The 23,940-nt window shown below is 41.9% G+C and overlaps 1 protein-coding gene across 1 annotated transcript in view; it reads right to left on the bottom strand.

Annotated features, from left to right (window-relative positions):
* Window positions 1-238: 238 nt before the first annotated feature.
* KIF26B (kinesin family member 26B) overlaps window positions 239-23,940 on the bottom strand; it is a 284,319-nt gene continuing 260,617 nt past the window's right edge. Inside the window, exons 10-13 of the mRNA XM_058419609.1 lie at window positions 22,427-23,926; window positions 9,300-9,502; window positions 8,156-8,306; window positions 239-6,606 (exon numbers count right to left, since the gene is read on the bottom strand). Coding sequence (XP_058275592.1) covers window positions 6,458-6,606; window positions 8,156-8,306; window positions 9,300-9,502; window positions 22,427-23,926 — 2,003 coding nt within the window. The 3' untranslated portion in view covers window positions 239-6,457. The remainder of the gene's footprint in view (window positions 6,607-8,155; window positions 8,307-9,299; window positions 9,503-22,426; window positions 23,927-23,940) is intronic.

Here is a 23,940-nt window from a genome sequence, read left to right as displayed (position 1 = left end):
CTTGATAGAACTCCTTTGGTCATTTTATTTTCAGGTTCGATCTTGCTCTCTTGCTCACTTTCACTGTTACAATATCACATCCTCTTGCTGGTCAAAAGCATTCCCTAGTATGAAATGCCATGAAATGCTCTTATCTAAAGTGAAAGAGTCAGGAGGAGGAGGCAGATATATTGGTAAGATAAAAGTAAACATTTAATGCCACTATAGTTGGATTTTTTTTTCCAGACATCATATTTTTGACAATGTTTCACACCTCAGATACCACAAAAGGGATATTTTTTAGCCAGCAAACAATAAACTTTACAATTTTAATGGCAAAAGGTTCAATGCATTTTTTGACAAACTTGGAAATGGCTGTGACTTTCCACATTTTGAACTTGTCCTCATGCTGTTCTTTCTCCTTTATTCCCCATAAAATTTAGTTGCTAAAATATATATATGTGTGTATATATATACATATATACACACACACACACACTACTGATACATCCTCTTCTGGAATTGCCCAATGATGGGACCAGCGTAAGTTTCTATATCTATCAGTTTCTCTCTTCCTTATCCCTATTATATACCACTGTTATAATGAGAAAGAACATAGCCACGGACAGAGTGAAATGGATTTAGCAAACATACACTTCAATGCATAGCACTTAGATAAGCATTTCCAACCATGATGTGTAAATAAATTATAAAATACAAGCAACTCTATAAAACAAGAACATCCTGAGTTTACAAATAAATTAATATCCTTCATACATAGAATATGATGTGGATGTGGATGTTAGTAACCAGCAGTTTCAGCTGTGGGAGGGAAAGAAGTAAAATGTAGAAAAGTTAGTATCTATGCATACATAAAACATATATGTATGTGTGCTACATGTAAATACTCACACACATACATATACAATAAAGAAGGTGAATACATCCATATCTATAGTATATAGAGAATATGTAATATAGCTGAAACTGCCTCAAGCACCAATTTATTACCATTATTATAAAGTTTGCTCAATACTTAAGTAGGGCCACTCAAAGTAAGATGGCTTGGGCTGTGTTTTATATCCTGTCCGAGAGGGTTTGAAGGTAGTTTGAAATACTATAGCTGAATGCTACTGAATGCTACTATTTCACTTTCAGCACCTCCATTTTTTGCAGAATCACCACGCCCTTTGTGAGCTTCAAAAATTTGCATAAGTGAGCACGAAACTGCTGTTCGTGAATTTGGTGGCAAAAGGGTGCTACATTTCCAAGGGAAAATTTTCTTTTGTTTTGAAAGGTTGCTTGAGGAGGAGAAAGAAGAAAAGATAAAGACAATAATAAAATGGTTTATTATTTCCAGGAACAGGTATGGAAGCTCAGATAACCCTGGGATGAGCGCACAATAAATGCAAGAGAGAGAGATTATTAACTTTGCATTGACAAATCATTCACAGTTTTGTTTGCTATGGTTATTTGGAAACCTCTTAGAAATCTCAGGACAGCTAGCAACAGCCAGCCTTGTGTCTTCAAAAACTGCTGTGTGTTGCCAATGCAAAAGCCTGTGGAGTCACGAAACGCAGACCATGAGGGCATCAGGATTAAGCAAGGTATACCACCATCCATGGATTTGAGAAGAAATGGCTCTCTCTATGGTCATCATCACTCCTATCGGTATTTAATGGTACCAATGCTTTGATCTCTGCAGCAAACTGGCGCATCCCTGATGCTGTGCAACCATCCTTCCCATCATTTGAACTGGCATCAGAGGTCGCTCAGCCTCTGGCTTAGGAGAACTGAATTTGCTTCTGCAATGCAGAAGTTTCAGTTTACAATTTTAAGTCTGTTAGGACTAGACAGAAAGCTTCGCAGATCACCGAGAGTGCAGGCTCTCAGTTGATGTAACTATGGTGTATGCCTCAAGCACATGCAGAAATTGTTGTGTTAAACAGGTGAGATTATAAAATATCTTGCCGTAAATTCATGACACTCTGAAATATAGAGCAGTTCATCTGGAATATTTTACAGGCTTTAACAGCCTCTACGTGGGAAATGCAGCAATTTGGCTACACAGGCTGAAGAACCTGGGTAAGAAAGAAACTTTTAAAGAAGCCCTCGAAAGACTTTCAAGCGTATGTTTTCCCCATAGTGTGGCATAAGTTATCTTCATCCAGGTGAGTGCAAGGGGAATGGTTTTGTAGGCAGGCACTCCTTGGAGGAGAGAAGGGGAGTGGTGGTGCTGCCATTCGTGAGCAGCTCTGCCCCCTCCCCACAGCAGCGTGCGAGGGGGCCATCTCAGGCTGTGTGCCTGTGTATTTATCTGTGCACATACAACTTTTGTTTCTAAAATGAGTTTTAGCTCATAAAAAATGATGCAGCAAAATCACACACATTTGTAAAAGGTGAGTTTTGTAAAAGAGTTTATATTTTTCAGCTGTCATTATATTTGAATTCCATGCCACAGGTCCCTATTTGAAAACAAGCCATACTGTTGAGATAAATGAAAAAAGTGAAAAAATAAAACCCACACTTCAAGATAGACTGTGAGCAAACGTGGGATTTAGTGTGTATTACTCCCAGCATCACTCCCAGCTTTCAGCCTCTATAACTGCCACATTCAGAGATAAAAGAAAAAAAAAAAAAGCCAGTGTATATCTTTGATCCCTTTTTGTACCTTTTTATGCAACTCTCACTAGAATCATGTCAGAGGATCATGCCATTGCTCGGTGCCAGTATTCAGAAGCCAGGATTTATGGCAGAGGGTCTTCTAAGACTGGATCGAAGACAGATGTTCAGCAATAGCCATGTGTGTGCCCCTTACACAAAATGAGGGGGTGTTGAATACGTAAGAGTAGCTTGATCTTCTACTGTATAACTAGCAGCAAATACCCCAAAACATGGCAGATGGATGAATTTTCCTCACAACTGGGTTTCCTCTGTTGTGACTCTTCTGATTCTTAATGCAATTGTGCCTCAGTCAGATGAGAAGAAAACCTAATAGAGTATTAGTTTCCTTCCTTGTCTTTCTGTAAAGTAATACTTGAGATTACTTAGATCTGAATGAATCGACAAGGAATTATTTTGAGGCAAATGCAAGGCCTGCATGGCAAAAGAAAATGTGTGACAGATGTACCAGGAATTAGGGCTCTCCAACACCCTTCAGAGCACAAACTGACCCAGCACCCAGAGCCAGAGCAGCTTCTGCCTGCGGTGAGAGCTCACACAGACCAGAGGGACATCCGAATCCACAGCACAGCCAAAGTCTTCAGCCCATGCTTACACCTCAATTTATGGCTATAGAGCAACTCCTGTCCCTTGTGTGGATAAGGGTCACGTATGCCAAGAGGAACCGTTCTCCGGAAGCGCTCCGAGGTGCCCGTGGGATGTGGAGCAGCGTGGGTGTTCCACAGTCATCTCACAGCCTGACAGTGAAGAGCTGCGATCTCCTGTGACACGTGCAAACAAAGAATTAACCTTCAAACCTAATTACATTAACACTGCTGTTTCCTACTAAAGCTGTCCCAGGGAAATAAAATTGATTTCTGAATGTGAAAATGATTAGGCATTACATTCATGTTGCTCTTGTGTATTTTGGGCAACATGATGCCTTTTAAAAAATCAGCATAAAAACAGCATTATGCTGGCAATGCCTTAAAGAATAGGGTTTCCTGGATAACTTGCAGAAGTGTATGTGTCTTCTCTAAAAATGTTGGCTACCGCAAGCTGAGGTCAATTTCATAATAAGGTCCTAATTGCTTTATTTGTTCTGCAAACACCTGAATTGTAATAATATAAATTCTGAAGTAAAAAGCTGTTCTCAAGAAAAAAACATTTTATCATGTCAAATCTCCACAAATTTTTCATTCCTTTTTTTTGTATTAAGCCATCACAGTTCTTAAAAACACAGCAGCAAATTCTGAAATGAGATGACAGAAAGACTTCATACGGATTTTAGAATATGAATACTAGTATATTATGGGAGTTAATGGCTACTCTAATTAGGTCCTCAGAAATAAAATATTTGTAAGTACTGGAATTCTGCTCAATTAGTACATAATTTTTAGTATGCAAAATTCATCCTTGGCATAATCAATTTGGCTTCGGGGATTAACTTTTGTCCATTGTGATAAACAGGGTGAACATATGCTCTTACTCTTTAAAATAATGGCTAGGTACATGTGCTTTTTGCTGTGCCTCCTAGGCTACGAAAGTCCCAAATCAAGAGTCAATGAATAATTGAGTTAACGTGGGTGAGGCATATTACATGCAACAGGTATTTTACAAAAGCTCCAAAATGTGTCCACTTGATTTATAGAAACACCACCACTCCTGTGTAAGTCGTGGACTGTGTGCAGGGATGATTTCTTTGGCTCTCTGCAGCTGTACTCAGTCCATGAGGCTCTGCAGAGAAGAGATGGCCTCCAAAGAACCAATACATAGTAACTGCTACTGAAATTGCTATAAAGAGAAGAAAGCCAGTTAAATTGCTTTGTTTGGGGGGTTTTTTGGAGTTGGTTGGAGTGTTTTCCTTTGAGAGAGAAAGGGATATGTCTTTAACACTTACTTAGAATATAAGTTTCATGACAGGAAATCACTGTGGAACAGACTAGAAAGAGAATTTCACATAGGACCTTTTTCCTTTCCAAATAATCCTATATAAGGATTGCAAGCAGAATTTTCTACAAAATCCAGTGACAAGGTTAACAGAGTGAGTAAGATATGTTATTACAAATTGTACAGCACAAAAAGAAAATAAAATGACACAAATGTTACTTCTACTTTTTAAAAAACCTTTTTTGTTCACCTAACCACTAGAAAATCTACCAGTATTATTTTTCCATTGGGGCTTGCTGCTTGGGGTATTGTAAGACAGCATTGATACGATGGTGCAGGTAACAGAAGAGTTGGATATAAGTACAGCAGTTAATTGATGCATTTTGAGTGTATTAAATGGGAGTCTTATTTCCTCATAAGCAACAGGAGGATTGCACAAATATATGCAAGAGAGGCATTTTTGTGAATGTGCTTATTTCAGTACAGAGAAATAAGAAACCTAATTGAACAAAATTATTCTTCATGCTCATATGTAATTAAAATGCAGGTTTTGCACAGTTGTTTATGAAATACAAAGGATGTTTCTTCCCACATCCTGTTTTGTAGATAAAGAGGCCAACTAGTAGAATAATCGGATGTGTATGGAGGTGCAGACTCTTGTCCTTTTGACGTCAATGTGAATTTCGCCATGGCTTCAGGTACTGAAGATTAGTAAAGATGCCATAGCCAACATGCTTTAAGTGCTGTATCTACTCATTTGCTTATTTCCAGATGTGCTGAGCTGGGCAGAGCCTGTGCATCTCAGGCACATCTGTGAGTTTGGACACACTGGGCCAGGGATCAGAAGCTGACAAAACATGTCTCGCAGTGGTATATGTCATAAAGAGGTGAAGCTAAATTTTATCAGCCATAGCCTCAAAAAAGAATGAATCACTCATTTTTGCCCTGATAAACATGGGAACCCTTAGGCTAGAGGATAATTTTCCAGCAAGTTACTAGTACCAGAAAAAGGGGTTAGGATAAAAGAACCTCCTCATTCATAACTCCAGCCAGTATAAAGCAAAACATACATGAACAAGAAAACAAGTTATGGGGGTTGGATCAAATTGAAAAGACATTTACTTTACAGTAATGTTACTTCTCTCTCATACACTGCAAAACCTACAGGCTGGGAAAATGCTGGTGTTGTCCAGCATATAAAAGAGTACAGAAGAGCAGTTAAACAAACCTTACTCTCTGCTAGAAATAAGTTTGTGTCATCTGGGAAAGCTGAATTTCTCTTTGAGTGGCCTTACTCTGGTAACAAGAAAAGACAGTTAACATTTATTCATATGTTGTACTGATTAGGAAATATCTCTACAAACACAAGTTACTTAGAAACAGCAAGTCTGAAATAGGAGAAAACACCAAGAGAAAAACAAGCTGTAAATACATTTCAAAAGTGTATTTGTTTGTTCTTTTTTTTCCTTTTTCTTTTTTTAACTAGCACCATCTGTACACAATAAAGTATGAACATAAATGTTTGGATAACAAAGATTTGCAAGGCACTTGAACAGTTTTTCTGGATAGGTTTTCTTTTAATGAACCTCTCAATGGAAGTCCCACAACCACCTTTCCTCCTTCCTCAGCTAATGCAGGGAAAGAAGTATCTTCTGCCAGCAGTTCTTATTTACAGACATGTCCTTAAAAGGTTCTGCAAAGTGCTCTTTTAGACCAAGAGTATCAACAACCCTCTATCTCCATTTTCCATGCTTGTTCTGTTTGTTTTTCTAATACTACTCCTCTGTATAGTATAGCAAATCTCTCATACACACAGCTGAGACTTGACTCCAACCTTCATCCTCATTCTTTTGTCTTTGGGATGCTGTTTGGAAGGGAAAAGGAGGATGGCAGAGATGCGCATTGAAATTCTCTTGAGGTTCATACTTTATCGGCGTCTAGAGGTGATGTCAAAACAGGTGATCATCATGAGATGGGCCTTGCAGAAGTTGACACGGTTTTCCAAACGCTCAGTCACACATTCCAGGGCCTCCAAGTATTCCAGAGAATCCAGCTCAAATACCTGCTCCAGATCAACTGTGAGAAAGAAAATACACAGATAGGAAAAGCAGACAAAACTTAGTGATGGCTGGTGGGAGAATCTGAGCTAATTCAAGTCTTCAAACTCATCAGTACTATATACAACATTACCTCTGGATTGCCATTGTCTTTAAAAGTTGCCTTTTCTGTTTAACTGTTATTAAAATGACAGAGAACCTTGTCCACAGTGAAAAGTACTTTTAAGTTGCACTGGATGCTTTCTGGAGCGATCTACTCTGCCATCCGCACCAGAACTGCAGATGCCTTTGCCACACTTCATCATCCTCCAGCAAATGTTGAATGCTAAACACGTACTGACTTTCTCACATGTTCTGCTGACCAGGAAGAGCTTTAAATAACTGCTCTCCTCTGGGAGGACAATCCCTTTGTTGAATTCAGAACTTGGAATTTAAAACAAACCTCTAGGCTCCTTGTTCCTCACACCTCTCCCTATTCCATGTGATTCCCACCAGACCACTCCAGCAAGGCAAGGGAAGGCACACACACCAATCCCTCCAACGTGGGTGCCCAGCAGCTGCCATGGAAGCCAAGTGTGAGATACATTGTCTGAGCCAGCACTGCCCATCTCATCTGGCTCCTGAGGTCCCTGCAACCCTTCAGGCTTTCTGCACTTACCACATTGGAATTAGAAGCAAAGGCATCACACAGTAAGTGGACAGTGATGCATAGCAAATTCTCTCTCTCTTTAAAACGATCCTGTTTAACTCTCTTCCTTTATAGTGTTCCTGAAACCTATGCTGTGGTGGTTTGGCAGGATGTACCAATCTGGTGTCAACTTAAAGCAGCTGTCAAAGGAAGAGTTTGGGACGCTGTAAGGGAACACACCAGCCAGCCTCCTTTTGCCACTTGCAATTATCCTAAATAAACTTTTGCACATTGTGGGGTTTTTCTAAAACTCTTTGATATGAATTTATCTGCTTGTTAATACTAAAAACTATTGTACAACTACTGCAGTACTCACTATGGCTTTTTCCTCAGAGGTGCTGAGGTCCTTCTTCATTTGAATGTGAATGCCCTTTAAGGTCTCTGAACTTTACACTTCTATAGTTATAAAAAATGGGCCAAATTTCATTTCATTTCATGTAAGCCCACTGCTGCCAAGGGACAAGTTTGCTCCACAGTGTTATTTTGTGGTAGAAGAGCAGATTTATAATATTGCTCATATGTTTGAGTGATCTGAGGCCAAAAAAAAAAATCTCATTTTCAGAAGCTGTGGACTGAAACGCATGAACGTTAATCTACCAATGGCAACATCCACCACTAGAATGCTGTGCCGTTTCAACATTCAGCTCTCAGGCAAAAAGGATCGTTCAGTTCTACTGTTAACATTTAATAAGAATTATAGGAACTAGTTCTAGAAAGACAGTCAATCTAAAGCTCGCCCTTAGGTCATATGTTGGTTCATTTTTGTTTACAAACAGTAGCTTACATCTCACTCTTACCAGACATTTCTGCTTCCTTCCATCCCCCTATTAAATAAACCAAAGGAAACCTGTGAGTTCAGGCAATAAAATGATGCCCTTACATTCACTGAGCCACTTATTAGGATCCAGCATCAGATACTGTTTGGTCACCTCCAGTTCTCTCATTAACCACTCATACTTGGCCTTGACCTCAGCGATCCTCTGCTGGCGATGCTCCAGGATTTTCAGTTTGGCATTGAAACATATCACCTCCTGCCAGCCAGGAAAAAGAAGCGGGGAAAGTATAGGTGAAGAGGAGAAGAAATACCCAGGTCCATTCAGTGAAATGATCCTCCAATCAATAACACTGACAATGAGCCATTTATTCTGGAAGCTTATGAATCACTGAATGAAATCATCCATCATCTGCTTTATTTTTATTACTTTTGTTTGGTTTTCATGTTTTCCATCAGTGAGCTTTGGAGACTTTGCAATGGTAGTTAATAATAAACCATAATAATTAATAACAGGCAGCATCTTGAAATTAGATTAACTGTAGGAAAACATTTCTGTTTTTTCACCATGGTTTGGCTAAGAAAATCTAAGCTCTTGGGAGTAGGAAATCCATTGCTTGCTGTATTGAAAGCCTAAATACACCCCTGTGCTTAGTGCATAAGTAATGCATTAGTCATATTTTAAAATAAGAGAACTGGTAGCAATATCAAATTTGAAACATCCTTAAACAAAGGGAGTATGTTATGAAAAGCTCTAGCAATTCACAGTCATTAATAAAGAAGATATATTTTCCGTAAAGCTCCGGAGCACAGTAACAGCATGAGGTGCAGTGCTGGAGACAGCCAGCCTGGCCTCACATGACTTCTGAGGGGTGGCTGCCATCAAGATGTGCAGCAAATGAAACCATCTGAGGACTGTGCTACCCTTACTAGTGTGGAAGCAATTCCAATACCAGAACTATCCTCATCCAAGCCTGTGTGAAGGTCTCAACACTATCTCACATTCTCCTCTGTAAACAAATCTGCTGTGGGTGAAGCGCAGTGAAAACCCCACTCTAACTAGCTTCTCTAAACATCACAAATAGCTTCAACAAGTGTCAGAGGCTAGGAAGAAAAAGATGCCTTAAAATAATAATGAAGTCTATAATCCATCGTTACTCTAAAATACTCAACCTCAGATATTTCTCCCAATCTTATAAGTGCTGAGCTTTGCAATTTACACCCACCAGGAGATGACGTGGATTGCACTCACCTTGCTGTCCCCACCTCGCCGTCGCTGGAGCCTCTCCACATCATCTATCTCATAGACTTTGATCTCAAAGGGCTCCCCCAGCCCCCTCTGCCCACTCCGCAGTGGCCCATCCACCCAGCGGACCCCCGGGCTGTTGGCAGGCTTCCTTGCTGGGGAGGCGGTGTCGAGGGACAATGCTGGAATAAGCCTCCTCCTCTGTGAGCCTGCAAATGGAGAAAGCCATTGCGTGTTAGCACAGTTATTGCTTCGCCTTCCCATTGCAGAGGAGTCTACAAAGGATGTATGTTTGGCCTTCTCAGACACAGAAGAAAATGCAGGGAAAACCCAGGGAGGCCATGGGAGCTGTAGCTGCAATGTGCAAAACCCACTCACCATGAGTGAGACACTCAGCGTTCCTTGGTGCCTGGCTCCAGGATTTGACACTCAGAGGGCACACGTACCCTGAAGTTCATGGAGCCTGTGTCTGCTCCCTGATGACTATGTCTCAGCACATGCAGGTAAGCCCATGAAGGAGCCGAGCCAGCAGGACGGAACTGGTCTAGCCTGGCTTTCCTATCTCTTTACTGCTACTGACCCTTACACTCCAAGGACAAGCACTGGCCAGCCTCTGCAAAGCATCTGCCACATAAGATGCCAAGTCAGGGTCTATGATAGAGCAAGGAGGAAAATGTATGTCCCTGGCTTAATGGCAGTGGTTTGTTGGGAAAAAGAACAAAAACACACACAAAAAAATAAAACCAACTGGTTGCATTTCCTTGCTTGGTTTAGTACAATCAAAGCAATGGCTTGGTTTAAAAAAATGTTGTAGTTGACACAGGGTCTTCCCGAGGACACAGCAGGAATAAAAAGGATGGGAGAAGCCAAAAACAAAAGCCAGAGGCAGTAAGTTTGAATGAAACTATTAACTGGCTTTCTTGCTGCAAGTACATAAGTGATGCCAGCCAGCAGAGAAGAGATGCTGAATGATCATGCAGATTTTATTTTAAAAACAAGATAAAATCATTTATAGGAATTTCCTGCATTACATTTATTAAAACTTGAATGTAAATAGTTTCAACATGTCTGTCAACTTGATGCTTCAATAAAAGCTAAAAACCCCTCAAAATACCTATTGCTTGCCTAATTTTTGGATTTTCAAGTAAGAAAATATTGCCTACTTTCATTCATCGGAGTCTGCTTCTGACCTGACTTGGAGAACTATTCACATATTTTCCCATGATTTCTGAGTACAACAGTGCTAGAAACCAGTAAGTCTCTGTTAGAGACAAGTAATTAACCTGTAGATTCTAGCTTTAAAATGGATGAGAATGGTCTATAAGAAAGCCTAGTCTACAGAGCTTTTATTTGGATACATCTGAGATAACCCAATGGAAGAAAAAGGAAGATTAAAGAAAAAGATTGACAGAGAGTTCTGGTAGACAGGGAGCTCTACAAGGCCCCTTTATACCAACCAACCTGAGATTGTCATCCTATGACACTTATCATAGTTGTGTTTATTGCTCAAACTGCAGCCCAGCAAAAAAACTCATGCCAGAACAAATGAAGCCTTAAAAATACCAGCAAGCAGAAGTTATTTTAGTTCTGTGGTACCAGTCACTGAAAGACAATGTCAGCATTCCCTTACCTTGAATGCATTTCAGTTAATCTCTAGATTAAACTGCCTGATCAAGAAAAGAGTCAGATCTTGATAAAAGGAAAAGCAAGACCTGACCCATTACCATAGCCAAAAACTGACAACAAGAAGAGACAGAGTTTGGGAAGACCCCAACAAACTGTGATTCTAAGGGTGACTCTTGCCAGCAGTACTAGAGAAAGATAACCAAATGCTGGGAGCAGCTGCATACTTGAAGGGAGGTGAGAGACCATGGTGGACTATTCAATTTTATTACATGCAGGGAGAGATCCTGAAATAGGCTCAGCCCCTTCTGGGAAACAAGTCCTCTGCTTGCTTAGATGGGAAGGGCCCTGAGTATCATCCTAGTGCCACTCAACATCAAAAGGATTCAGGCATTAAATGTGTTTTTAAATACTTTTGAGGCTTTTGGCCATGGTGTCTCACAGAAGAAGAAGAAGAAGTCTCTCAAATTTTGTCTGAGTGTAAATAGAATCTCTTTGCTGTTCAAAAACTTTTAGAGCCACTGATATCTACAAGCATCAGATCTGACCTTCTGTTTAATGCACCAGTTAATTATTTTTTCTTTATGCCCCACAATAGTGATCAGATCTCCTCTCCTGACATGCCTTCAGACCAGCTCTAGCATTTCAAGGAAGCAGCTGAGCAGACTGGAAATTCCTTCTGCCCAGCTCTCCATGCACGGCTGGATTATGACTAAGGGCAGTGCCTTTTTCCGTGATGTTTGATTTTCTTCCTCATTTCCCTCTGTGGCTGTTAAAATCACCTCCTTGTGTAATGAAGCACTTTTAAACTACCTCTCTGGAAAAACTCTGTCTCCAGCCAGAGCCGAAGTCCAGGTCCAAGACTCTGGAAATGCAGGTGGATGGCTCCAATGCACCCTGCCACCAGAACAGCATCAGGCTCCTGCTTGGAGCAAAGCAAAACAGATTGCTGGGGTATGAAGTAGAGGAATGATGATCATCTTGTTTTATCATTTTATTCCCATTCATATCGTTTTGGCTCAATGGGAAGCAGAAGCCTGCAGTCTAGAAGGAGGGCTCCAACCTGAGGCTTCCTGTAAAAGCGCTTATCCCCCGGGAGAGGGGCTGCTGAGAGCGCAGCAGTGGCCAGAGACATTAACTCACTGTGTTTTTCTAGCCAGAGCTCATGTCTGGATTGCCTGTGGGTTATGACAACAGGACAGGCTGCAGCTCCTTGTGCACTGGGACAATGCAGCAGGGCAGAGCTGCCTCACACAGCCTTGCCACCCTCCACAAAGGAGCTCCTCTGGGACACAGGTGACCTGCACAGAGCTTCCAGGGGGTACAGCTGTGCAAGACACCGAGGAGAAAGAAAGAAAGAGATGTCTGTTTATCTATACCTTGAATGCTGACTCAGGATGAGTTATCTGAGGTGTAGAGTGCTTTGAGGAGAAATTAAAATGAAAGATCCTCCTCTTTCCAGTAAGGCAAAACTGGATCTAGTTTGTTCTAAGCATGCAGTGATTAATAGGCTGTTTATTAGCCCAGGTACAGAAAATAATGGTGCCATTTGACAGGAGTCTCCTGTCACTGACCTCTCCATTTAGTCTCTGGTTTTTATCTTATTTTACCTTAACTGGGAATAGTAAGGAGATACCACCAAAGCAGAGCTTTGGGGTGAATATCACAAAGCAGCTGACAGCTTGCTCAACCATAACAACACAAACAATTAAATTGTTAAAAATTAATGCAGTTTTCCATTCACATAGAGAACAGCCATCTGAAGTCCCAAATTTATTGGGTGCACTTGATAGAGTTAGGATCTCATCAATTTTGACTGTATAATAAATAACATGCTTTGTGGGAATTACAGCACACTACTCCTCTATTCCCTGTGTATGAATTATGAAGGAAGTGAGCAGCTCAACTCAATAGGAGCAGATCTCAGCACCTTCCCACCTCTGCTGCACCTCTGCACCTTGGCAAACCGGCTGACCCTCTCACCAGGTAAATAGAATTCATTCCTCCATTCAAAAAAGAAATTTGTACCAAAAATCCATCTGAAAGAAACCGAGTAAGATGACCCCAGGGTAAAATAACCTCACATTCATTTATGACATGCAGCATGTAAAGCAAAATGCCGTTTGCTCAATGCCCTGAAGGAAATGTTTTTCACTTAGTTTGAATTTAGCCACTCCCAGAATAACCCCTCTTGAACCTAGCTTGAGTATGAATAATCAGGCTGTGAAATAGCCATGAGAATACACATGATACAAGATTTGCTTTTGCAACAGATATATTGCTGGACCTTAAGCTATAGGTTAAGGTTTGGCCAGGTTAAGTTTAAGATAAAGAGAGTAGCACAGCAGTGAAGGCGTGCAGTGTGGAAGCAGATCTGACTGAAGAGTGGCACTGAAGCTACAATATATTTCAGCAAAGGTAAGCCCAGAGGAGCCTTAAGGTATGAGAAATACAGACCAAGGTATGTGGGGGTAACTCTAAGGATAAGAAGGCACACTGACCTCAGCAAAACTGCCAAACTGCAAAAGGATTTGTACTTATAAAAGTATGTGTTGACCAGGGCAAAAGCTTTAAAAAGTCTGGTTTTGCTTAACTACTGTATATTTTGGAGTGTTCTCCTTAGGCTGTTTTCCAAGCACACATTCCAGATTGAGCATCTTTTCTGTGAAAAAGGTAAAGGCAAAAACTGCAAGTACAGAATCTTAATGAAAAACAGTGTGATGTATATCTCTTCAAAGCAGGCTACATCCAAATGTGATGCAAAACAACTGCTGTCCTAGAAATTTCAAGGTGTTTCAAAAAGAAAATGAAACTGTAACTTGATGTAACTTAGTTTCAGAAGTTTATATTGTGTGCCCAAAGGCAGGATGTGGAGCCAAAGCTATTCCCGATAGCATCTAATGTTAGGGGATGTAAAAATGTCTTTCTGTACAGAACCTGTTTAGTATTTTAGTTTTTCTCACCAGACAGTCCAAGGAAATTACAAAAACTAGACCTGGCTAATGAGAGCAGTACCCTTAAGTTCATACTATTCCATCGGTGGCTCCAACAGCAATAGCACCAATGTCAGTGGTAGCATCAAACTTTTCTTACAAGCAAAGATTATCTATCCTATTTCCTCTGCTGCTCCTCACTGTCTGACAACAGGGCTCCTGCTCTGTTTGAGTCGAAAATGTGATGCTGACTTTGCCCCTCATTCTTATTTCCTAATGGGATCTGCCCATATGGTCAATTTTCCATGACTGAACCAACTCCTCCCCTTTCCTTTGACCTCCTTTCTCCTAGTTTATTTTATAGTGCCCTTTGCCCAATGCAGAGCACACAGCTATTCACTCCATGGATTTTTATACAGTTTGCACAGTTCCCCTCCTAAAGGGGAAGCCATTGCCAGTGTTTTCAAGTGGAAGGCCCTTCTGATGATGTGGAGACTTTACCAGAAGTATTTAGGGTGCTCATTTTGAGGTCAGTACTCCAAACATCAAAGAATCAAGGCCTATATTGCCAGAAAATCAAAACAGCATTCATCCTGACAACTCAGATTACACAGTTTGCATAGAAAGGACCATGTTGCACCCAAACACCTGGAACAGGATACACTGAGGGGATCCATCACTCAGAAGAAAATTTTCTACGTCCATCTAACTGTAAAATAATTCAGGCCATATTCTGTATTGACTGTTATGCAAGCCCCCTGTTGTGAATTGATAAGAAGTACAAGGACACTTGAGGCAAGAAATCACTTGTTTGCTGTTTATCAGAATTAAGCAATGCTTGTTTATAATATTCCATCCACACCTATATGTTGTATAAGGAACACACTGATGTACAGCCAACTTCTAATTTTTTTCCTATCTACACAGTTCATTTCTATCTACCCAGTTTATTTCTTAACCTTGCTTTTTGTATTACTGTCTTATTTTAAGAGGAGCTTTTCAGGGCAGTTTAGAGCTGGTGAACGAGCACTGCTGAAACCAGATCAGAAAGCAGCCCTCCTGCAGCGTGGCAGGTTGACAAGTAATCTGGGAGAGGCTCCAGAGAAGATGCACATCACCCACAATTCTTAGGAAAAAAAAAAACAAACCCAAACAAAACAAAACAAAACAAAACAAAAAAACACAAACAAACAAACAAACAAAAAAAACAAAAAACACAAACAAACAAACAAACAAACAAAAAACAAAACACAACAAAAAAAACCACCAAACCCACAACCAAAAAACAGAGCCTGTTCTAAACACTTCTCTCTCTTCAGGCTGGATTTTGGTTTAACAGGTATTTTTCAGCATTGTGGCATTATTTAAGAAGCTAGTTATCATTACTACAATACTGCATCGAAGAGCTGCTCCAGTCACTTAGCAAAAGCAGAGTCTGGAGGGGGTAGGGCTCTAAAGCCAGAACATTAGCTCCCAACAGGACAGTGGTGGAGGCATTCCAGTGAGCCAATTCTGTGGCAGTGTCAGGAGCAGGTTTTATTTACACCCAGCCTAATGGTGTGGGACTCAGTCATGCATGTTACATGGAGCCTTCACTGCACACAATAGCCTGCTGCCACTTCCTCTATTAAATCATTCCTATGTTCATGTGCCTGAAAGCTCAGTGCTGGCATGCAGTAGTCAAGCGTGTAAAAAATGATTACTCTGATCCCTTTCAACACAGATTTGCTGCATGAAATGGCCTGGCTTTGACCTGGGAAAATCAATGCTGTTGTTTTAATGAACAAAAAAAAAATTGGAGCTGAAGCCTGCACTTCCCCTCCCTCTACTCGCCCCAGGGCCGCCCAGTCAGCAAATCACATGCATAAAGTGGTCACCTGCATGCAAACAGCACTTTCTCATATAATTCTAAACATCCTTTGTCATGGTAAAGGCATAGTGCAGGATATCAATTAGCTACCACCACTTGTAAGCAAGTTAAAGTAGAAATGCTAGAGGTGCCCTACAGCTTTCTGATACAAAGGGCAATTTTCAGCTCCCCACACTGTGCCCTAGGCAGTCTAAACATGAACCAAATTCCTTTTCACTTGGATTCAACAAAAAAAGCTCAGACTCTCTTTGTTGCTGTTTTGTTTCGTCACTATCATTTTGGCCATGTTTCAAAATATGATGGTTTGCTATACTGGTTGGAGACAGACTTTCATAATTTACAGTCCATAGATTCAGCCTCTGGCTTTTTCTGCTGTTTTCATAGAAGGGGCTAAGTGCTTCCAGAGAGTAAATATGTTCCAGTATAGAGTTTTCAGGGCTTTCCAGGAATCTCTAAATCTCCATCTTTAAAAACATCCCACCAGTGAAATCCAGAGCACACTAGTATGAGAAAAAAGAAGGCTAATTGTAGCTAATTAGTCATGTCTTAACAGTCTGTCTTTTTATTAAAGTGTAAAAAATCGTGTAGCAATTTGCTCTTCTTTGGTGTTGAGAGTTAGTACCGAGAAAGAGCTGCAAGGAGTCATGAAACTTTACTGTGAATGTCATCAAATGCTGCAGCAGGAATCTTTAATTATCTGTAGTCAGATAGTTCCCTGTGCAAAGAAGATGAAAGCACTTGCACAAACACAGACACACACACACACCCCCAAATCCTATCCTCGACTGACAACAGCAAGGTTCTCCAGATTCTGAAATATGTAACTCCAACTCAGGGCATAGTTTTAAACTTCAGGAATTCAACCTTTGGAAACCTTAATTTCCCCCCAGTCTTGTTTCTGCTTGGTCTGACTGCCAATAATATTTCTTAGGTTTTTGTTCTCTGATGTTCACTGATACTTAACATTCAGGAAAATGTTAAGTGTCAGTGGCCCTGACTGACCCAGCTGGAAAGAGCTTTACTGAGATGGACATTATGCCCAAAGTCTGATGTCTTTGAGCTGCCTCCTTCTATCTCACATCTTTTTCTCATGCCCCAGTCCCAGATCTGCTCCCATGAGAGGCCCTGTGCACACCAGCTGCGAGGCAGTGGTCCCCAGCAGCACCTAATGGCTGCTGCTCACCTGCTGCTCCCCTCGCCCTGCCCGGGCCACAGATCACTGCCCTCAGTGTTTCACCCTGCTGGCAGAAGCCCCAGCACCAGCAAAGCTCCAAGCTTAGATCCAGCTCCAAAAAGCCTCAACTAGAGGAATCAAAGGAGATACACTCCTTAGCAGAAGTCTGTCCCATCTCAGCAGAGGTCTGCAAGCAGTGACAGACTGAAGCCTGTATGTCTAACTCAATATCACATGGGATGGGGATTTTCTTAGCTACCAAACCCTATATCATAGAGAACAGAAAAGAAAACAGCTTCAGGAAGATCAGTGTATCTCCATAAAATGCCTTGTTTATGATGAATGATCTCAGAACCCCTCCTGTTCTGCCATTCCCAGGGAAGGAGGTTTCCTTACAGAGAGTACTGAAACACTGTAAGGGACAGGAACCTGTAAATATATGTAGGACGGGGCAGAAAAAACTGGAAACAACACATTTATGCATGTAACACAAAAATGCAAACAGGACTTGGCTTTACTGGATAAACCTCATTAGGGCCTGGACTCTTCCTTCGGTATTACCTCACACAGGGCGAGACCCAGAGTTAACAACAAGGCTCTATCTCTGAAATCATCCAGTCATGTTTTGCATTGAGAATTATTTTAAAGCAATGTCCACACACACCCAAACTAAACTCAGGAAAAGATGCTAAAAATCAAACCAGCAGAGAAAAAAGCAGGTAAGATAATACTTCTGATCCAAGGACCTTGCTATTACAGTTTTTGGGTTGTGGTTTCTTTGGTTTTTTTTTTTTTTTTTTTTTTTTTTTTTTTTTTTTTTTTGGGGGGGGGGGGGGGGTTTTTTTTTTTTTTGGTTTGGTTTGGTTTGGTTTGGTTTTTTTTTTTGTACCAGCATTATCTACTTTTATGAGCTGGTAACAAGAGAACACAGAAATTACACAAGTAGCCCAAGGTGATACAGAAAACCAGCAGCACACCAGAGAGTACAACACAGATCTTGCAAGCCCTAATTTGCTGCCCTGCCTGCCTCCCTCTTGTATCTGTTGCACCCCAAAGGATACAAATACACCTTTGGTAAAACTAAAGTTCAACCAGAATGCACTTCCTGATCACATAGAGGAGCATGCATTATAAAAGCACCCTTATCACTGCCTTTCCATGGAGCAGCACTGGGCCACTGTGCTTGGAATTTCTGAGGAGTTAAAAAATAATAATAACAGCTGCAACTTGTAGCTGTACAAACCATGCCCAAACACTTTAGTGCCCTCATCAAGAAAGCACTGCCTGCCCAAGAGAGAGGAGGCTGGAGCCAGAGATACGACTGAGATGCCAATTGTTTCTTACAGGGAATGGGTAATGGAGTGAGTAAAGAAATCAAAGTACAATGTAGTTGTAGAGATGATTGCAGGCAGAGAAGGAAGAAGGGCCTGCCACAAAAAGAAAACAACAAATGGAACTCTGTTCTCCATTTCTCAGCAAGGGCAGAAGAGGATGTATGGCAAAGTCAGTTGTGGTTGGGGTTAGGAGTCGAGGGTGCCTGTAATTCAATCCTGGATCGGGCTGTCACTTGGCTGAGGGCATTTGGCAAGTCAGTAACACTCCCTACCTTCATTTCTCCATCTGTAAAATGGGGTCTGGAATAATACTAACACCACAGTGTGGATTAAAGTGAAGCTATACAAAGCTCTGGAGTGAACAACTGTAGATCAGGGATAAATAGCTTTGCTTCAGCCACAGTCACTTTGGGCCAATATATGCTGACATGATGTTACAGAACCAATGTTAGATGTTAGAAAAATGGGAATGTTTATTAAATGCATAGGTTAACTTCAGGGGGAAGGCTTATGTGCTTCATGAGGCAAACACATGATTTTTCAATAGGTACCAGAATGCAAAAGGAATTTTTTTAAATTATTATTTTCTTATAATTTTTCACATACACAACTTTGTACTGCGCTGTCTGTGAACCATACAGGTACCCAGGCAGAGCCCAAAAATTAACCTAAGGCTAATGGTGAAGGATATGAACTAGCTTTATCTTTCAAAAGCTGTCAGCGTAGGTCTGATGCATCATGTATGAAATCCAGGGCAGAAGCACCTACACATACAAATAATGCACTTAAGAGCATTGAAAGACAAGATCTTAATCTCAAGAAAAAATGATGTCTCTCCAATGTGTCAGAACTTCAAAAGTAATTGTGAGATCTTCTGGTGATTCTCTTAAAGACTCTTTATAGCTCCTTTTACAGGGGCCTTGGGCTGATTCATGTTGATCGTGTCTGACAGCTAGCATTTCTGTTAATAATAATCATAAATAAAGTGGACAAGGTTGCCTGACCTGAAATGAGCATATCTATAGTGCCATATCCATTACAGCACAGTGGATGTGTGACCGCAAATCAGGAAAGGTCCAATGCTCTTGACACTTTGTATTAAAATTATATCTGTCTTTTAAGATCTCAGAACCTTTGTGTGCTATCTTTTTCATTAAAAAGTGTTCTTTAAGAGATAACACTCACACTATAAGAAAGGAGATGCTACAGAGGATGAAAGATTGCAAAACTTTGCATTTTTTTCATTATACAATAAAAATACATATGTGAACAGCTCTATTCTCCCTTATATCTTAACTCTTCCTTCATGTTCTCCTGCACTGAAGTAATAATCCTGATTTTATGCCATCATAAATCTGCTGACATGTGAAAAATTATACTATTATCAAACACATCAAAACAGAATTATGATTTCACTGCTGCAGGACCAAATGCAAACAGGGGCTGGATTATATGAAAGTGAAGCCTGATTAATTTCTGGGCAGTGGTTTTCTGCTAGAAATAGGGATGGTGGTAAAGATTGAGTTCTTTTAATTTCCATAAAACCCTTGGTTGCACTTATACACAAGTCGTTCCAAACAATACAGGAATTACTTGCTCATACTGGGAATCACTCTCAAAAGTGAAGTATCAGAGATGAATCACTGAGAATCCCTCCACAGCAGGTGACATGCTGAATTAAGAGAGAAGCTTTGTAAGTTACTTCAAGGGAGGTCAATGTGCCAGGCTATGCTGAGTCCACTGAAGCAGGCAATTTCCAAGGACGCAGACTGGCCCTTCACTGAAAACCCTCCACCCCAGAGATTCATGTCCAGCATCAGGCAGATAATTGCAATGCTGCTGATGAAGGAGAGAGGAACCAACTCACACCAGCAATTAGAATAAAGAGATTCATCTCTTGGCCAGGAAAAAAAAAAGAAAAAAAAAAAAGAAAAAAAAAAAGTGTATTTGGGGAAAAAGGCAGGTCAAATGTTACACAACAGTAAAAAAGCAGCAAATCTAGACTCCTCACGTTCCCTGTTAATGAAAGGCTCGTACTTACACCATCACTTGCTAATTTTGCATACCTGCACAGTATGACAAACCAGTGTCACTGTTCTACCAGATAGGCTCAAGGCCTCTGCTTTCCTGGTGTGTGCTCCAGACTGCTACAAGAACAATCTTAAACCTGACTCTAAAACACATCTCTCCTTCAAAACTCCCTTCTCATGACCACTGACACAATGTTTAGTCCTGCACAGGGGTTATCAAAAGCCAAAGCTATGAGCCAAAATACACCCCTGGTACAAAATACAACAGACACATATGAAGCTTGTCTGTAATTAGAACACCACAAAGACAATGCTTTTTTCACTTCTTTCCAGCCTTGTCCAGCTTCCAATGTCCTACAAAGCAGAGAGAAGCGAAATGAAACAAGCAGTTTTGTGAGCATCAGAGTAAACAAACATTGTCCTCTAGTCATTAAATTTCGGGATGAACTCTGGAGTCTGAAGAATCCAGAGGCTCTGCCTGAAGTTTTCTCAGAGTATTTTTGTAAAATATCTCCCTTTGAGGAGTAAGGGGGACATCCTCTCGCATCTAATCTGTTCCCTCATCTGCACAGCTGTCTATTTTCACAGAAGTTGATAAACTTTTCCACCTAAATGACCTGTGGAAAAAGTCCGTATTAGATTGGCAGCTTCTCCACAAGACACAATCAAGTTGTCAGTTTTCACCCATAAATGCCATCTCTGTGGACAGCTTTGTTTTCCTTTTCCACAAGAGAGAAATCATCCTTCTCTTCCTTGCAAGTTAGTATTAAAAAGTTTATATTTGAAAGGGGTTTTTAGAGGCAGAACTCCTCAGAAAGAGAAAAATCAATTTAGTACCATTTAACTGAAGGGCTAGGAAAAGAGATTTTCTCAGGGGATGCAAAGTTAACTTCGGAAATATTATTTAGTCATTTGGTCTGGGTTTGCATTATGTAGAACGATCACTTTCAGATGCATTTATGGATGTTGTTTTAATAGCAGTATCTATTGCATTCACATCTGTGCTTCACACGTTCTTTCTCCTACCACAGCCAAGAGCATAAAGAAAGGGAGAGTTAATACTCCGTTCACTGGGAATGAATTGCAGAGGGGAGTATCACAGCAAGCGGAATGGCTGGTAAATTAGGAATGCTATGAGAAAAACACATTTTGGACAGACAGAGACAGCTACTGTAGAATAAGTAGCTACTGATATTCCACATACCTATGCCACCAGGTTCAATGTCAACCTGAATTTTTTTCACAAGTAGATTAGACAGGGCTTGCAATACAGGTTGGGAAAACAACACCCAGGAAAAACATGAGCTGACCAGAATGATCCCCACCCCTGTTCTACAACTTTATGAAACTTGCCCTAGTGGAAAGAGGTACCTGCACAGACTCTTGATATGACCCATGAAGCTCTAACTAGCTATCTAATTAAAAACTCCTGATGTAGTGTGAAGCTATTGGGGATTATGTCTGAACAAAGATGAAGCCTTCCCAATCCATTCCGTGATCACTAAAAAAGTTTCAGATTTGAAAGTGCTTCAGTGGAGTAGCTCCCATACATTGCTCTTAATATTGTCAGTTACTTCTTATCAATAAATTTCTCGTACAAGAGGCCACAACTCAAAAAGCAAGAGTCTCAGGTACAGGATAACATCTTTCAAGGGGCATGGACACATTTGTGTTCCATCTTCTATGCGGAGAGAAGGAACTCAACACTGGTTTCTGTTGTGGGGCACCTTGTACCTTTGGGCACCCAGAGCACACAAGGAGCAGAAGTGGGCTCACAAAAGATACAGCTATTCAACAAGGCTCTTGTCTTGGGCTGGTGAAACACACATATTAAAGCACCTTTCTGGAACCAAATCAGAAGAATATTTGTATAAATAAATACTTGAATGTGGCTGTCACTGACAACACTAACTAGATTTTGTTCATCTTAGGTAAACCTAAGTGGAAGAGGTCAGGAGGAGGCTCCACTGCAAAGGCAATACAACCACACAGCATTAGTGAATGTCCCCAGATGAAAGAAGGCACAGCCCAGGATACTTACCATGTCCTTGCTTCTCAGCTAAGAGGTGGAACTGGTACCTAACCAGCTCACCCTTAGGGCCAGCCTACCTCCTGTGTATACTAATCTGCTTTGTTCTGCGTCTCTCTTTCTCACCACCACAAGCTCACCTGCATTTAATCGTTTCTTCGGGGTTTTGAGGCTGCGGCACCTGCCACTGGCAGAGCTGCTGTTCTCGCTCATGGAGTCCTGCGCTGAGGAGGCACTCCCCGTCGCCTCGCTGTCCCTCATCATGCTCTCGTAGCCGCTGCTGCCCCCGCTGTGGTAGAAGAGGGCCGTTTTCCCCATGGCAGGGGGCAGCTCCCCGCTCAGGACGCTGCTGTTGTCGCTCCCATGGCCGCTGCTGCAGCGGTGAGGTTTCCGAGGAGGGGTGATCTTGCTGTAAGGTGAAGGCAGCATGTGAACAGCTGGCTTCTCATCTCCGGGAAGGCCCCCGCGCTCGTCTGTCTCCAAGCTTCCCGGCAGCTGGACGCCTCTGGCACTGGTGCTCCCTTGGAGCAGCTCTGAAATCCGCCCATTGACAGCTCGAAGAGGCAATTTGGAAGCAAGGCTGGAGCCCCGGCTTCTGCTGAGGGACTGCATTGACCAGGACATGTTCTTCCCACTTGGGGGCAAACTGGAGCTCTGCCCTACGGACTGGGGCAGAGACTTGGTGGAGAAGCTGAGCGTTTTTGTGGCAGAGGCAGAGAGACTGCGGGCCTTGGGACTTGCCAGCAGGAGCTTGCTGACAGCAGAGATCTTTGACTGGCTGGCTTTTGGGGAGGCACCTGCCGACTGGGAGAGGCCCGAGTTGGTGGGTGAGGACATGGCGCTGCGGCTGAGGCTCCTTCCAGCCCTGGGCATGGTGGTGTCTCTGCCAGGGCTCATTCTGGAGCTCACAGAGGACAGACTTTCTGCTCTTTCCAGCGACAAACACTCATAGTGGCTTCCTGTGGACCTCCCTAGGGAGTTGGTCCTGCTGGCAAGCTGCTCCAGCTTGGCACTGAAGAGCTTGCTGCTGCTGTTGTTGATGCTGCTATCTATGCCAGGGCCTTTTTGTTTGGCATTCTGCTCCTCGGGAAAGCTGGCCAGGAAGGACACAGGCTGGCTGGAGGGACTGCTCGTGGTGCTGCTGGCTGCACTGTGCTGGGGGCTGGCTCTGTTCTTCTGATCCAGGCTTGACTTTCTCACAGGTGGTAGAGGAGGAGTCCCTTTGGGACGAGTGAGTATGCAGTGTTTGGGAGAGGACATTTTCTTGTCAAGACTAGCCTTAGAAAACTGGGGAAGGGCAGGAGAACTGACTCCACTGCTGTCAGTAGAAGAAGGATGGAGATGACCGTCAGATTCCTCCACCTTGCTTGCCTTTGGGAGCCCTCGAGGCAGGCTACAATGCTTCAAGGCATCGCTGGAATGAACAGGGCTTTGGGTTGCAGAGCTGGATGTTGCCACCTCACACCCATCCACAATCCTTTTCAGACTGTCAGATCCTGGAGAAATAGAGGTGTCCCCACTGCTGGTGCTAAACCTTTCTGCAGAGGACTGTTTTATGCTGTGCTCAGGCTTGGCTGAAACCGTGACTGCATCAGGCCTTGGCCCATCACTGCTCCCAGAGCTGTCCTTTTTGACATCTTCTTCTCTTTTCAAC

The sequence above is a fragment of the Hirundo rustica genome, chromosome 3, assembly GCF_015227805.2.
Source record: "Hirundo rustica isolate bHirRus1 chromosome 3, bHirRus1.pri.v3, whole genome shotgun sequence".
In the NCBI taxonomy this organism is placed as follows: domain Eukaryota; kingdom Metazoa; phylum Chordata; class Aves; order Passeriformes; family Hirundinidae; genus Hirundo; species Hirundo rustica.
This window is presented reverse-complemented; position numbering and strand designations above follow the sequence as displayed.